The sequence below is a fragment of the Dasypus novemcinctus genome, chromosome 12, assembly GCF_030445035.2.
Source record: "Dasypus novemcinctus isolate mDasNov1 chromosome 12, mDasNov1.1.hap2, whole genome shotgun sequence".
In the NCBI taxonomy this organism is placed as follows: Eukaryota; Metazoa; Chordata; class Mammalia; order Cingulata; family Dasypodidae; genus Dasypus; species Dasypus novemcinctus.
This window is the reverse complement of record NC_080684.1, coordinates 104047994-104063627: the sequence shown is the minus strand read 5'-3', so window position 1 is coordinate 104063627 and position 15634 is coordinate 104047994. Positions and strand designations below refer to the sequence as shown.

Sequence of the window (15634 nt, the reverse complement as noted above, 5' to 3'; positions counted from 1 at the left end):
GGTCACCGCGGCCACGCCCGCCGGTCCCGCTGCGCGCGGCCCACTTACATCTGCACGTGCGGCGGCTGGAAGCGGCCCTGGTTGATGTTGTAGAAGGTGAAGGCCTGCGTGGGGTTGGAGCTGTACTCGTCCACCTCGATGATGAGCCGGCCGTGCTGGTGCCGCCGCGCGGCCATCACGTGGGACTGGGAGAACGCCATGCCCAGGCCGCCGGGCAGGAGGGCCAGGGCCTCGGCCTTCAGGACGCCGCCATCCCACCTGGAGCGCCACATGGGCCTCCGCGGGCTATGAGGACATCTCCCGCCGCCGCCGCTGCCGCCGCCGCCCGGCCCCCCGCCAGACCTGGAAACAGACCGAGGAGATGGAGCAGAACCGAGCAACAGTTCATCTGCTCGGGATTTGCTTTATTTAATGTCAGATGAAGACTCGGAAAGAGGGAGAGGGCGGGGGGCAGAGCAGAAAACACAGTCGTACAGCTCAAAAACTCATTACCAATCTTTCCAACTCAGCAGTTTGATGAATATACTTTGGTAAAAAAAAAAAAAAAAAAAAAAAGGAAGGAGGGGAGGGGGCAAAAAAAACACCCCACAATGCTCGGCAAAGATGCGTGCGTGGTTCGACATGTTCAAATACTTGAGACATTTTTTATTTTCCCTTCAGTGGAATCCTCCGCAGCCCACAGGGTGACAGGGACACAGCAAGACAATGGCTGGTATTTTGTAAACAGGTAAGTTAAGTTTTACTTTTCAGAACTGGGGAGCAGGACGGATTCATCTCCATCCCGACCCCCTCCCCACATACCCCCAAACACACCCACTAGGCCCCACACCCACCGGTCCCCTGCAAGCCTGAGCAGGAGACGCCACCAGCGAAAATTCCTTCTTTGACATCAGTTTCGCCTCAAGATATCTTTTAGCAGCAACCGGAGAAGGGATTTTCCCAGACACAGATTGCCACCCTCAACTCAGGGGTGGCAGTGGCAGGGGAGGGGAGGGGCGTGAGGGGAGGAATTTACACAAGGGAAAAAAAAAACACAAAAAGCCCTTCCCACAGCCCTCACTCCCCTCTTTCTTATCTCATGAATTCTGATTTTCCCCGTCAAACCGCGAATCCACGGAGAACCACAGCTTGTGAACGCTATAATATTTTTTTTAATTACTTTCACTGGAAAGTGCATTTTGCATTTATATTTACTCAACTAAAATGCTCCTTCAGCCGAGTCCAGCTCCGCTATGCAGAATCTCGGCCCCACAGGTCCGGAGAGGCCCCATCCTACACACGTGCTGGATGCCCCGTTACCAAACCATCTCTTTTTCTCCTTCCTTTTCACAATTATTTTTTAAACTGGGTAAACAGGACACGCCTTGAAGATTTTCGTTTTGTTTTCAGTTTTTGCTCATTAAGACTGTCCGATGATGCCATTTGCACTGCATTGAACCAAGGAGAAAATAACACAATTTAAACTCTTCCAGGGCAGCACCGCCCGGGCACATTAAACGAAGAAAAATCCCCTTCGCTTTGAGCTTAGAAGAAGAATCGACACAGTCAGAAAACAAATTAGATCAGGCAAATGACAAAAATTAGAGACCGGAGAACATTTTAATTACGTGCAAAGGAAAAATGGATTATTAATTTTCTAAAATCTTGACCACCCCCTACAAGGTGAGGTAAACAGCAAAGCCTCCCCCCACCTAAGCGGAAAAAAAAGACGGCACCCTGCCACGTTTCCCTCTCACGCACAATAAAATCTGCTTTTCCGGGGACACACTTGCTCTGCTCTGTGGGCTGCTGTTTCTAAGTGCATCAGCCTTCCCAGCGGAGGTGGCCTTCTGAGGTGGGTGAGCAGGGTGTTCTGGCCTTGGGGCTCCCAAAATCTCCCTAGGAGTGGGCCTAAGCCCCATGCTGTCCTTCACCGTTGCCCAGTACCCAGGAAGCCCCGGGAGAGGCCTCAGAACATCAAAGGCCAAGTTCCAGGGTCCCCCCACTGCAGACGGGGCCTCGAGCCCCAGTCGACTTGCTGGATGACCTCCAGCCTGCTTCCTAACCTCTCTGGGCCTCCGCTTACTCTTTTAGAAAATGGGTGTGCTAACAGTAACACCACCTCCTGGGGTGGCTGTGCAGGTGAAATGAGGAAGTGGGTGGGAATCCTGAGCTAGGACTGAAGGCCAGCTAGCAGTCGCTATCATAATGACCATTCAGGTAGATCTGCCACCTGCTAGTCGAGGGTCTACTGTGAACCAGGTACTGGGGCCTCCATGGCACGGGGGCGTCGAGTGCGAGCGGGGGACAGCTCCAGGAGACGGGGCGTACCTGCCTGGCAGGGCCCTGGGGAGCCTGCAACGTCCTCGAATGCAAGCTGACTGCGCCACACCCCTACCTGAAATTGCTCCAGCAGGCCTGTGGCCAGCAGGCTCTTGCATCCCGAGGCCTGCAGTCAGTGGGCGCCGTGCTCCTTCTTAGGGACACAGGACGCTCAAGGGCTTTCCTCTCCAATGCGCACCCCCTAGGAGCCAGCAGGGGCGCTCTCCCGCTTAAGCTCCCAGAGAAGGGACGCCTCTTGCCCGCAGAGGACAGCAGGGCTCCGGCCCCTTGTGCCTGGGCCAGCCCGCCCTCCGCCTCCCAGCCGAGACGGAGCTCCCTCGGCGGGGCCTTGAGCAGGGTCCTTGTTCCAGGGCCCCATGCACGGGGCAGGGCCGGGGTCTCCCTTACTCACCCCGCGTGTCAGCTCCAGCACTTGGCAGCTCTGGGATTCTGCGGCTTAACCTCCCAGCGGCTGTCTCCTCGTCTATCAGACGGAGAGGAAACAGCAGCGACCTCACAGCGGCACGAAGATGAAATGAGTTGGCGCGTGTGAAGTGCTCCTCACAGGGTCAGTGCGTGGAAGGGCCCAGCAAACGTTAGCTGTGATCGTTGTGTCATCACCCCCAGGTCTAACGTAGCTACTCCGTGAATATTTAATTAGTGAAAGCCTGCATGGATAGATGGATGGATGGACGAGGGGATGGATGGACAGACAGTGGGTGGAAAAATGGACGGACGGACGGATGGATGGATAGACCAAGTATGTGTCTTGCCAGACTTTCCCTGGTGCCCACATTAGGCCTGGTCGAGAGCAGGTGTCAAGAAGTTGAAGACTCTTCGCCCCATTCACCTTACCTGCCCCCAAAACCCCCCGGGAGGCTGGCCAGGCTCCTGGGAAGAGGGGCCCGGGCGCCTCCACCGTGCCCTGCCCTGAGGTGGAAAAGCAGGTGCCGGCGGATGCATGCCTGCACCCAGCCCACGGTGCAGGGAGAAGGGCTCTGCGCCAGGGCCCCAGCCGGGGTGGCCAGCGGCAAGTCATCCCAGGAGGCGACCGCAGCAAAACGCCGCATTTCACATCAAGAAGCTTTCGCAACAGGCCTTGCTCGAAGAAGTCAGGGAAACCAGGAAGGCGGCGCCTTCTTTTAACACCCATTTAATATTTATTGAGCCGCAGCAGCGTGTCAGCCCCGGTGCAGCCTGTGAGCCTTCCCGACTGAGCAGCCGAGCCCATGGAGGGGGAACGCATTTCCCAAACAAACAGCTTTGAGCCGGGAGGCATTTACACCTGGTCCGCAAAACAACGCGGCATGCCCAGCACTGCAGCAGGCGCCGGGGACCTGCTGCGGGGACCGCCTCTGGCCTTCCGTCCCGGCTCTCGGTCCAGGGGAGTGACCTTGAACAAGTCACCCAAGCTGGCCAGGCCGCAGGTGCCTCATCTGTGCGAGTGCATTAAAAAAGAAAGGAAAAGAAACTATAGCAGGAAGGGTGGGAGGGATTAATTAATTAATACATTTCTTTTATTTATTCAACCAATATTTACTATGCCCCCCCACACAGGAACAGGTCCAGGTGCTCGAAAATACAAAAATATATAGAAAAGATACTCTCGGCTAATAACGTGTATCTGGAGGGAAAAAGAGCAGGGTGTGGGATCATGAGTGAGGACGGGGAGCAGTTACTTTAAGTGGGGTGCTACCTACAGGTCTAAGCAGCAGCATGACCTCAAAAATCATGTCCTTGGGAAAAGAGAACAACATCAGAGGGAACAGCAGGTGCAAAGGCCCCGAGGTAGCACTAAGTAAATGGCCTGATGTTACTATGGCTGTCAGAGCTTCAGCCCCAGGTGCGCTGCTGCATGGACGTTAAAGTCCAAGGGAGCAGGGCTCAAATTCCATCGTAGGTGCTTCTTAGCGGTGGGATGCTGGGACACCCCTTAGCCTCTCTGAGCTTCTGTCTCCTCATCCGTCCCTCTTCTACTGAGAGAATCGGCCCGCACAGGAAGGTCCCACACCCTCCTGGCCCAGCACTCCTTCCAAATGTCCTGCATGTTAAGGGCTGACTTTTCAAAAGTCGTCTTCTTTGAAAAGCCCGTTTCTCTCCGCGCCTTCCTCTCAAAGGCTTTCATTTGTGGGGCCTCAGGCCTCAGGAGTCAGGTCCGGCCAGGGCTGCAGAAGGGCGGCCTCATCAGCCGAGCCACCAGAGGCCAGGAGTCAGTAAGCGCCGACGGCGTGGACAGCCACATCCAGGGAGGAGGCCCGGCCCGGGCTCCCCGCTGTGGTCTGGGCCCCCCATCGCCATGGCCATGCCGCACCAGCCTCCAGGGCGGAGGTCCTAAAACTCACTTCTGACCAAGCCCCTCCCTTCACCCGCTTAAGCCTCCTCGGGAGCTCCCAGGTGCCCTCGACCCCAGCCCCCCACACACACTCAGGCCAAACTCATCCCCTTGGGGTGCCCCTGACACACCGGGTGCCCCGCCTCTGAGCCGCCACACATGCTGTTCCCTCTGCTGGAAGGCCCTTCGCCACCCCCACCTGTCCCACCTGTGCGCCAGCTTATGCCTCCTCAGTCCTGGGACAGCTCAGGGCTACCACCTTGGAGACAAGCCCCCTGACCTCCCAGGCTGGCTCAGGAGGCCCCCACCGCCCCCAGGACCTCCCTCGCCTAAGCTCCCCTCGCACAGTCAGGTTGTGTCTGAGCTGAGGAGAAGCCAGAGGATAAAAGAGCAGGTGAGCAAACAGATGAGCGAGCACATGAGTGGGAAACCACATGGGCCTTCGCGTCTACAACCTCAGCGAAAGCAGCCTCACCTCCCTGGGCCTCGGGTTCCTCACCTGGAAACCTAAGGTGCTCCAGCCTCCATCCGCGCACAGGGCCCTTGCACACAGGAGGCGCTCACTAAGGATCTCTTCCACTCCAGGTAGAAAATTCCGGTCAACCCAGCAGCTCCGAGCAAACGTCCAAGGGCCCAGCAGAGATTTTCATGGGGCTCTGGGCCAGGAATCCGTGGGCTCCTGTGGCTTTCAGATAACCAAGCTGCACCCCCCTCATCTACCTGGAGCCCGGGGGGTCCTGGCCCCTCCTTCCCCCCCATTCCTTTACCTCCTGGGGTGTTGCAATGGGACCTCCAGTACAGCCTGGCCTTTGACTAGTTCTTGGGGCAAACGCCTCTCTGCCCCCACAGCCGGGTACAGCAGGCTTGGTCAGCCGCTCAGCACCGCTGGCCCTCCTCTGGGCGGGACCCTGTCACAGGGTCTGAATGATCCAGATGTGAGCAGGCCCTCAAGGGCTCGGGGCCCAGCGGGGGCGGCCAGATAAAGGAACGATCTCAGAACTCCCTTATGTGGAGGTATGGAGGGGGCCCCGGGGCCCCAGAGGAGGCCCCCAGCGGAGCGTGGGGCCAGGACCGTGGGGCCAGCAGTCTATGCCAAAGGCTCAGAAGGGAGAGAGAATGGGAAGCGACTCAGCAGGTGGGTTTCGGCAAAGGAGCCACTTGGGTGGTCCTAGTGGCCCAAACCGGGCGCCGCGGCGGGGGCTGAGGGCACACCCATGAACGATGTGGCCTGCCACGTGGCTTGAAGCATCCACCTCCATCCAGCACTGGAGCCTCAAAGTCAGCGAGGGCCCTGGACGCTCCGGCTCCTGCCTCCCTTCGCTCTCAAAAGTAATTCTGCAATTTGGAAGGGAAAGGTGGCCCTAACCAAAGCCAGCACGTGGCCAGGAAGCCACCACCCCAGAGGCACCGTGTTTCTGTGCTGCTCACTGGCATGTTTTTAGCAGTAACAGTGAAGTCAGGAGAATACCCCTCTGTCCTCAACTAGGATGACAGTCAACGACTGGACGAGGGAAGCCACGGGATAAAGAGCACCCACCCTCTGTCACCACCGCGGCATTCCACAGACACAAGCCCCTGTACAGCCTCTGGCCAGGATGTGAGCTGCATCTGTGCTCCAACTGCCCTCCTCTGCCTTGAACTGGGCGCGCCGTCTTCGGTCAAAGCCCTTCTGAGAGCAAGCCAGCACAGCAGAAGGCGCTGCTCAGCCACGCTTTTGCTGAGAACTTAGTAGCAATGTGGCCAAATGTCACGGGAAAACGATGCTAACACCTCCAAAGTACTCGCCAGCAAAATGCAGGAGATAATATTTCACGGCAAAGTACCAAGGTGTGGGGGTTGCTCGGGCATAATTCTTTTACGAGCCATGCTTCTGCACGAGCTCAGAGATCACTTTTAAAATGCATTTTCTTCCCTTGTTTTGCTTGTGCCTGAAAATATGCATTGATTCATCGATGGCTGAAAATCTCACAAAGGCTAAAAAAATAAACGGAGGAACTCTTAGGAAAGCCAAAGGAAGAAATGGCCCAAAGGAGGGGAAAAATCCGTCCCTAACATGGTAGTGTGAGACCTCCCTTGTCAGCAGCTGTGGGCTTCCAAGCAGAGAAGACCCAGGGCCGCAGCTGGTATTGGCAGCGAAGTTGGAGGAGCTGAGGACATGCAGGAATCCACGAGTGGAGTGAAAATTAGATGGTGTTCTTTGAAAAGGGATCAACCAGCAAGTGACTTTAAAGCATTTACCACTTAAAAACCTTTTAGCTGGGCCCATTTTGAATTATGACTACATGATTTTAAATTACACTTTCTAATTCCTCTGCCCCCCTCCTGCCAGCAGTTGCTGCTGCTTCATTTCCCAATTATGTACTTTTTATTTCAGAATGATGAAGAGCGCTGACTGGAGCATGTCCTGCCTGCCACAAATAGCTGCTCACTTATTCCTCTGATTTTAGATACAAATGCCGGCGATTTGCCCACCTTGTCTGCAGATTCTGAATATTCTCCCTTCCCATAGCACGGAGGGAGGCCAAAGCCATGGGGACACCCACCAAGCCCAGGCAGAGCAGTAGGTTTGTAAACCAGTGCTCCACTCCGCAAATTATTATAATTCCCGGTGCTTTCCATAGCCAGCTAGCAGATAAGCAATCGCATAAATAACAGCCAATGGACTGATTTTTCTTCTGCAAAGTGCTATGTCCTCGTTTTCGAAATAAAGCACTTACAGGCTCATGTATCTGAGGAGTTGAAATGGGAAGCCGTTCAGACCCACTGCAAACATGTACTCAGACATACCCACCCACAAAAGGAAACTAAGAGAGAAATGTGTACAAATCCGCATTTGGGGTCCCCCTTCCACACACTCGTCAAGTCATACTCAGCCCACGGGGGTGGGAGAGGAGAGGGTCTTGGTTGCTCAATATTCAAATACAATTTGCAGAGAAAGTAAGTGTGGATTTACAGTTCTCGTGGAAATCTATTAAGCAGATGTCACTGAAGCATAAGCAAATCGGCACGATGGTAATTCTACGCTTAAGTCTGAGATTGGGGCTCTGCCATTTTTATGATCCGTTTAAGTGTATTTGTTGTAATCATGCGGGAATTTGCAATTAAGGATCAAACCTCCAAAGTATGATCAATGAACTAATGTATCTGAGTGACAAACTTATAAAAGCCCAACTCTATTCTCCACCCCCTGCCCGCACGGTCCAGGGAGGCGAAGGGTGGGGGAAGGGGACGTTTGCCTTTTCCATGAATGCGGGAACGCTAAAAGCACTTCGTTCCGGAGGGAGCAAAGGCAGGGTGCGGGGAAAGGCTTTCATTTTTCAGGTAGTCGGGGCAATATATTTTGCAGCTTTGCAGGCTGCAGCGCCATCAGAAAATGCCGAAGAACGAAATGAGGAGGAAACGATGAGTGAGTGCATGGGCAATTGGGAACAGGCATCGTTTTCTACTTAAAGTGGTGAAATTAGCATGGACGATGCCAAAAGTCTTTTCAAGTGCATCAATGCTGAGCCTCGACTCCTTCTTGGACAGAGGGGCTAGAATCATAAATGTGCCATGGACAAGTTATAATACAGGAAAAAAACTTCCAGGGCTACATCAGGGCAGTAGAAAGAGGGACCTTCGAAATTTCTGTGTCCAAACCCGATGCCAATGACAACCAGAAGGGAGACTTTTTTCCCCCAAAATGTAGCTGCTTCTATTTATGATGTGTGGCTGCAGTCTGACAAAAGCTGGCTAGGTTCACATCCAAGGAAAGCCCCCAAAAGCTGATTCACAGAGAGGCACAGAAAGACCAAAGAATGCCCTGTGTCTTAACTGAGCTCCAGACGAACACGTATCATCTCAATTTAGGGTTTTTTTCCCCGATGGGATTGACTGCCCTCGTTGTCCACAGATATTTTAAATGGGAAGAGAGCCTGAGTCTTGTCCCATCAGGGGAAACTGAAAGTCAAAATAAAGGAAAACATTTGTCTGGGCAGCAGAATGGCCAGGTCACCAGGGAGAAATGCAATGGAGGAAATTAACCAAATAACTGTCTATACCTTCCCTCCAACACACTCCCAAAAAGGAGCTTCTTTGTTTCTCTCCCTGGGGGTTGTTTTTGCTTTTTATGCTTTAGCCACCGATTCAGACCCAAGTTACACACTTCGGTGGCAGTCTGGAGAGGATGCCAGCCGGGGGTCTCATTACAGGGCCACTTCCATGCCCCACGAATCACGTCCAGAGCGCACCAGGGCAGCCTACACGGTTCTTGCCACATGGACCTCTCCATGTCCACCCAGTCCTACCCCCCAAAATGCTCCTGATCCCAGGTGAGGCACGTCTAGGCCAGTCGAAAGACCCACAAGCCAACCTGCCTCTGTCTGAGGCGCTGTCAGCTCTGACCTGTAGGAACAGACTAAGCCTGAGGACGCCTTCCGGGGCTCCCTCACCTGGGGAGCCCTTTCCCCCAGGGGCCCTGCCTCCAGAGGGGCAGGCAGACAAAGGTACCCGTTGCCAAACGGAGAGCTCAAGGAGAAGAAGAATGGAAAGGAGAGGGGCTTGAAAAGACCCTTTATCTGTTCCCAGCGAAGGAGGGGCAACGGGAGAGACATGTCACATTGTCACATGAAAGATTTTGACAGACGATTCAGGGATAAGGCAGAAATTCCACTCTTAAATGCAGCTCGCTGCAACTTGAAAGGCATTAACTAACCTCCACTAATTGCATGTTTTTCTGTGCATAATATTTACTTGTTAAAAGTCTTTGCCTCGCTGATTAATTTCCTCTGCCCCACTATGCATGATCCGTTCACAGTCCTGAAATTGGAAAAAAAAAAAAAAGGAACTCATCTTGATAGATTCAAAAAGGACTGCACTTTGGGGAGGGTTTTCTTTTTTCCAGAAGTCTGGACCGACACTCAACATGCTGATTTTTTTTTTCTCCTGGAATGCTACCTTTGCAGTGAGATCCAGCGAGCACCCTGAATTCCTCAGGCGAGTGGAGGGCCACGGGTTCTGCTGAGCCTGACAGGGTTCATCACCGCTCACATGGGGATGGAACAAGTTCAAGGGAAAACAAACGAACCGAAATCACGCTCATCGGGTTTAGATTGAATGGTCTCATGGGTGGAGTGGGAAATCTTAAGCAGCAGGCTTTTCTTGAATGATTATTCCATACTTTGGTCTCTGCGTTTCTGACACAATAGTTTTTTCTAATCAAAAGACGCCAAAAGCCAGGGTCTCTTACCTAAACTTAGACCTGTGCTGTCCTTAAATGCAGCCCACGGGGCATTAGCTCGGGTGTATGTGCACAATCGACGGCCACGCACTCGGCCACCTCTCAGGTAGGGTTCCGGCGAGGGACTCCCACGTGCAGGCGACGCTCCGAGCCAAACCCACATCCACGCCACAGGGATCTCCTTCAACCCAGGTCTCCCAAAATTCCCAGGGCGGAGAAATTAAATAGGAAGGCCGCGCCACGCTGAAGCACTTCCCCACACACGGCTAAACCTCCGTGACGGGATTATCACCTTTTGACTAGCCATCAGCCACTGAATGTACCTCCCACCACTGTGCAGGGAACCGAGCGTCGTGAAGCCGTTTATTATGCATGGCTCCCACACAGCGGTCCCCTGAAGACTGCGTCCGGCTCTAAGGCCCTGGTGTCCTCCCCACCGCCAGACACCTGCCTACACCCAGCCAAATCCAGGCGACACGCCGCAGAGGATGAGCCCCCTTCCAGAAGGTTCCACAGCAGGCTGGCGCCCGCAGGCCAAGGCTGCCCTGCCAACTTGGACGTGGCGGTCAGCTGACGGGCCCACCAACACCCCCCACCCCAAAGCACCTTGAGCCGCTGTGAGAGAGCATTCACGAAGTTGGTGTAATTTTGGGGGTTGTGTTTTGTTTGCCATGACCCGTCAGGATTTTAGGGCATTAGTGCGATGGTCCCCGGCACAGCCCATCCCTGCTAACAAGGCATGCCCCCCTCACCCAACTCTTGTCCAGCCAGCTCCACCCTTCCCCAGCCAGCCCACTTTTGTTCTCCCGCTTTGATTTCATAATTGTTTGTCACTTCACCAGCTCTCCCCGGGACAATTCCACAGGGAAACTGGACATGGGAAGGGGGAGGCAATCAAGCTCTTGGAGGGGAGTTGGGAGAGGGGCCCTCCCACTACTGGGAGCAGAGGTCAGCCCATCTGGGGTGGGGGCCAGTCCCAGCGAGGGGCCTCCTGACCCCTCGGCCAGCCACCCAGCCTGCGGCAGGAGCAGGTGGGGGAGGCTGGGTCCAGGACCCCACGCCGGGGTCAGCCACGGGCCACCGAGCACACCAGCTCTCAGACTGACTCTCCTCTCTCTCCACCCGGGTCAAGGGAGGCTGCGTGACTTATGTCCCTCCAACAGCTCCCAGAATAAACACGTCAGAGCTGGAACTTCCCCTTAACGCGGGCAGTCCATGAAATCCTGCCTGTGAGCAAGGGACCTGCCTGTCTGGTCAGCTGCAGAGTCCCTGTGCCAAGCAGAGAGCCGGCGGCAGTAAATATCTGTTGAATGAATGGATAGATGGAAGGACAGATGGATGGGGGGTGGGGGTGCGGATGAAGCTTCCAGCAATGCCTAGCAAAAGTAGCCACTCAACCGTGCTAGCCCACCACCGCCAGCCCCCAAAGTACCAGCAGGGGCTTCGCTGCACATAGTAGGCTCTCAACACCCGGAAAGCTATTGTTACCAAGATCATCACATCTGCACCCCACCAGCGCGCTGCTTCCGCCAGCTGCTCGGCCGGCACCCGGCAGCGACAGGCGGGCAGGGGAAAAGTTTCGCTGACCCTTCGGCCCTGGCTGTCCTGCGCCCGCCGAGGTCCCTCCAGGAGGCACCGGCTCTGACCGGGCAGCGAGGGGGGAGCCCGGCCCGGGCGCCAGCATCCCGCAAAGGGGCCAAAGTAACTTTGCGGGCAGCCCCGCGCAGCGCCGCGGGCTTCACCCTGCGACTAGAGAAGGGTCCCGGCCGCGCCCCCGCCCGACCCGACGCCCGCGCCCCCGCACCCCGCGCCCCGGCCAGCGGCCTGCCCCCGGCCCTACCTGGCCCCGGGCTCCTCTTCTGCGACCGCGGCGGCCGCCGAGCAGCAGCGCACACGGAGGGAGGCAGGGGGCCGGCGCCGGGGAAGGAGGCGCGCAGGGGCGGGGGCTCCTCCGGCGGCGGCCGCCTCGCCGCGCGTCCGAGGCAGCAAGTGGGAGCCAGACTCCTCCTTCGGGGGGCGGGGGGCTCCCCGGCGCCCCCTCCCTCGCCCGCCCGCCGCGAGGCGCGGAGCCTCCCCGGCTCCCCCCTCCTGCCGCCGCTCTCCCCCTCTCTCCCTCCCCGCCTCCCCCCTCCCCGGCGCCGGCAGGGGCGCGCTCCCGCCCACGGCCCGGGCCCCCCGCGCGGCCACCCGCCGGGGCCCCGGCCAGGCCGCCAGGCCTCGGCCCTCGGCCCCCGCCCGGGCCCGGCGACCGCATCCCGCCGCGGAGGGGAAGGGAGCGGGGGAGGCGGGAAGCCGGCCCGGACGAGGGGGGCGCCGCGGGGCCCGCGCTGCGGAAAAGGAGAGGCGGCCGCCGCGCCCCGCGCCCGCCCCGCAGCCCCCGGCCCGGCCACGCGCGGGGTGGGCGCGGAGCGGGGCGGGGGCGCTCTCACCTCCAGGCCCGCGGCGCCGATGCTGGGGCGCGCGCGGCTCCTTCCAGGGCGCAGCGGCTCTGGGCCCCCGCCGGGACCCCCTCCCGCGGCCTCGAGGGCGCCCTGGTCCCGCCGCCTCCCGCTGGGGGTCAGGCCCCTCCCGGAGGCACGGGGACCCCAGCTCCTAGTCTGAAAGTCCAGAGCCCCCCTCTGGCGCCCCACCTCTGTCCCTAGGGTCCCAGGTCCCCAATCCCCAGGCACAGGGGCTGGCAGCGGCCTAGCCCGGGTGGGGCAGGGAAGCAAGGCACGACCGCAGGGCCCCTGGCGCGGTTTGAGGCCGGCCCTGCCTTAGCAAGGGCAGCAGGCCCGGCCGTGGGGGCCCCACCCTGGGGAGTCTTAGGGCCCGGATGACCTCGGGTCTCCTGCCACCGGTGGGGAGGGGTGTCCCAGAACCTCAGGGCGGCCAGGGCACAGGTCACCCAGGTTGGGACCCCCAGGCCCAGGAGGAGGTGAGAAGGGAGCATGGCCCCCACAGAGCCCATCTAAGGTACCCCAAGAAACGTCCATCCCCCGTTCTCTACACCCCCACCACACACACACATACTTACACTCACACACCTGCCCCAACCTTGCACTCCTCCGTTCCTCAGAGCATGGAGCCACTCCTGAGGTCACCTGCCTGCCTTAGGCTGGAAGGCATTCGGGGACTCTGAACCGCCCCCCCCCAGGTGCAGGAGGGAAAGCGGGGACAGCTACCTGGTGTGGCTTCCGGAAGGTGCACAGCCCAGTTGAAAATGTTTGCCAAGAAGAGAAGTGGGAAAGGCGTTCCAAGAAGAGGGACCAGTACCTGCGAAGGCCGGCAGCCCTGGCAGCCTTGGAGTGCCTGGAGCTGGAGAAAGAGGAAGTGTAGGGAGAGGGAAGGCGAGCTAGGAGGAGGGGAGGGGAGCAGGAGCCAGATTAGGAAGAGCCTTGGATGCCCAGCTCAGGCGCTGGGCTTTCTCAGGGGCAGTGGGGAGCCATGAAAGCTTTTGGAGCAGGGTTGTAACTTGGCCAGAGCTTGCTCAGGCAGCTCAGACAGGAGGAGGGCGGAAGCTTTAAGGGGAGAGGCTGGGACTGCGGCAGGAGATACTGGGGGCCTGTGTGGGGCCCTGAGGCCAGAGGACAGCAGGGACCCACTGAGGAAGCCTCAGGCCATCACCCTTCTCCTGCTTCCTTGTCCTCTGACCCCCACTCCTCTCACCCTGTGCTGGTGGGGGATTTGGGGGCAGAGCAAAGAGGCCAGGCCAACAGGAAGTTGAGGCAAAAAGCAGGTGAGCCAGACCAGGGCCGGGTCTCACTCAGGGGGCTGCAGGCCGACTGGCGCCTGCGATGCCCTGTGCAGGTGCAGGCGCCCCCCTGACGCAGCCCTGCTGTCAGGTGTGGGGAGGGCGGGGCCTGGGACCAGCCTGGACCGGTCAGAGGGTGGGGAAGAAAGAGGAGCCAACCCTGCGGGCTGGAGCAGGGTTTCCTGGAGGCGGGAGGGCTGGACCTGGGTGAAAGGCAGAATGTGGGTGCGGGACAAACTGGGGTGTTTCCCACAGAAGGAACTGCAGGCACCCAGGAGAAGGGTGGGGCAGAGGAGGGGTGAGGGCCCGGGTGGCCTGGAACGTGCCAGAAGGCAGGCGGCGCAGGGCCATGAGGGCCCTGCCAGCAGGCACCGCAGCCCCCGAGCATGCCTGAGCAAGGTGCTCTGGGTGTCGCTGTGTCCCGGTCCCAGCGCAGGGCCAGTGTCTGTTCAGAGAGGGAGTGGGGGAGTGGGTGAATCGGCAAACGAAGGGTGAACCCACCGAATGGAAGCCTTCCCGACGACCTCCAGCTGCTCGGGCACCTCCCAAAAGGGCTGGGGTCCCAGAACACACAGCCCCCCAGCTCCTCCAGCCGGGCCCCGACTCTGCGGACCACAAGGAGCCTCCCAAACTCTCCTGCTCCCCAGGAGCAGAGCCTCCAGGGGAGATGGTACAGAAAACTGTCACAGCCCCTGCAGCCCACCAAAGACAAAGCCACCGCTTGGCCGTGGCGTGGGAGGACGTGGTCTGGGAGAAGTGGGAAAGCGGGTGAGAGGCGCACATGACCTTGCAGGTCACTGGGGCAAGAGCAGAGAGGTTCCTGCGACACTCATCCTCCAGTGCCAGCTTCGTCACCGACTCTCCTCCCACCAGCCCTCGCCTTGGCAACCAGAACACCATCGCTTACCTCTCCTGCATACACATTGATTGAGCACCTACTGTTTGCTGGCCCTTAGCACTTCCTTTGGAGCAAAGCACGAGCTCCCCAACCAACGGGACCGTGACAGCGTGACCACCCAGTCCGGGCACCCAGCTTTCTCCTGTAGCCCCCACACCCACCCTGGTCCAAGCTGCGCCTTGGGGACCAGGCTTCCTTGGGCCCCCAGGGCTGCATCCCACATGGCCTGGCACTAGGGAGGTGCCAATGAATGGCCTCTGGAAGACGAGGGATTGAGGAGTGCTGGGTGGGCCAGGAAAGACCCACCCCTAAAAGAGCAGCCCATCTGGCAAGCACAGCCGACATTCTGCTTTCAGAAAAATTTAATAACACAGTGGCACCCGTTCCTGGAGACTAATGGAAACACCACACAGTCCCACACTGCCGAACCAGCCAGGGGATGGTGTGTGCCACTGGGAGGCATTTCCCAGACACCTAATATGTGCTGGGGGCCTGGGGAGAGAGAGCGGAAGAGACAGGCTCTCTGCAGCAAGTTGGTAGATGCTCATGGCCAGGGGGCAGAGAGGACAGCCAAGTAGGGCAGGGAGAAGGGTGAGGCGGATGCGGCCTGGGGAGACTTCTGAGGAGGTGGTGGGCGAGCTCCAGAACAATCAGAATTTGGTATGAAGATAAATGGGTGAAGGGCAGCCCAGAAAAGAAACAATGCAAAAGCTTGGAGTCTCCAAAGGGCCGGATGTGCGCTAACCTGTCCGAGAAATTCACCTTGCAGAGGCAAGGCAGTCCTGAGGCAGTAACTGCAGGCTGTTCATAATTTCCCCAAATTGGAAACAACCAAAATGCTCAACCATAGGGGATCAGTGTTAAAAATTATGGTATGTCAAGGGAATCTCCAGGAGCCATGAAAATCCCGTTGCTGAAATGGGGGGTCGCAGGAAAATTATGACTGTGCTCAGTACTTCTCCCCTGAGTGAGGGGCGTCCAGGGAGGCGTGTGAGTGTAAACTGCATGTAGGGCTGCCCACCCAGGCCTGTCTGTGTCCTGAGGCAGTCTAGAGGCTTGTCACCTGGGAACCTTCCTCTAGGTTCAGAGCCCTGGGTGGAAAAGCCGTGCGTTGGCTGGGACCCGCAGCCCTACCCACCTCCAGCCAGGTTC

At 58.0% G+C, this 15634-nt stretch overlaps 1 protein-coding gene across 5 annotated transcripts in view; it reads right to left on the bottom strand.

Moving 5' to 3' along the window:
* The window catches only part of MPPED1 (metallophosphoesterase domain containing 1), a 112048-nt gene extending 98904 nt beyond the window's left edge, over nucleotides 1–13144 (bottom strand). Inside the window, exons 1-4 of one of the 5 annotated variants that reach the window (XM_058309247.1) lie at nucleotides 11692–11784; nucleotides 2714–2785; nucleotides 1200–1427; nucleotides 49–342 (exon numbers count right to left, since the gene is read on the bottom strand). In XM_058309247.1, the coding sequence (XP_058165230.1) occupies nucleotides 49–272 (224 nt within the window). In that variant the 5' untranslated portion in view covers nucleotides 273–342; nucleotides 1200–1427; nucleotides 2714–2785; nucleotides 11692–11784. Of the gene's footprint in view, nucleotides 1–48; nucleotides 343–1199; nucleotides 1428–2713; nucleotides 2970–11691; nucleotides 11805–13015 lie in introns of those variants that run through there. The other 4 variants (XM_058309248.1, XR_011650190.1, XM_058309249.1 and 1 more) reach the window with 4 other exon arrangements.
* Nucleotides 13145–15634: the final 2490 nt, after the last annotated feature.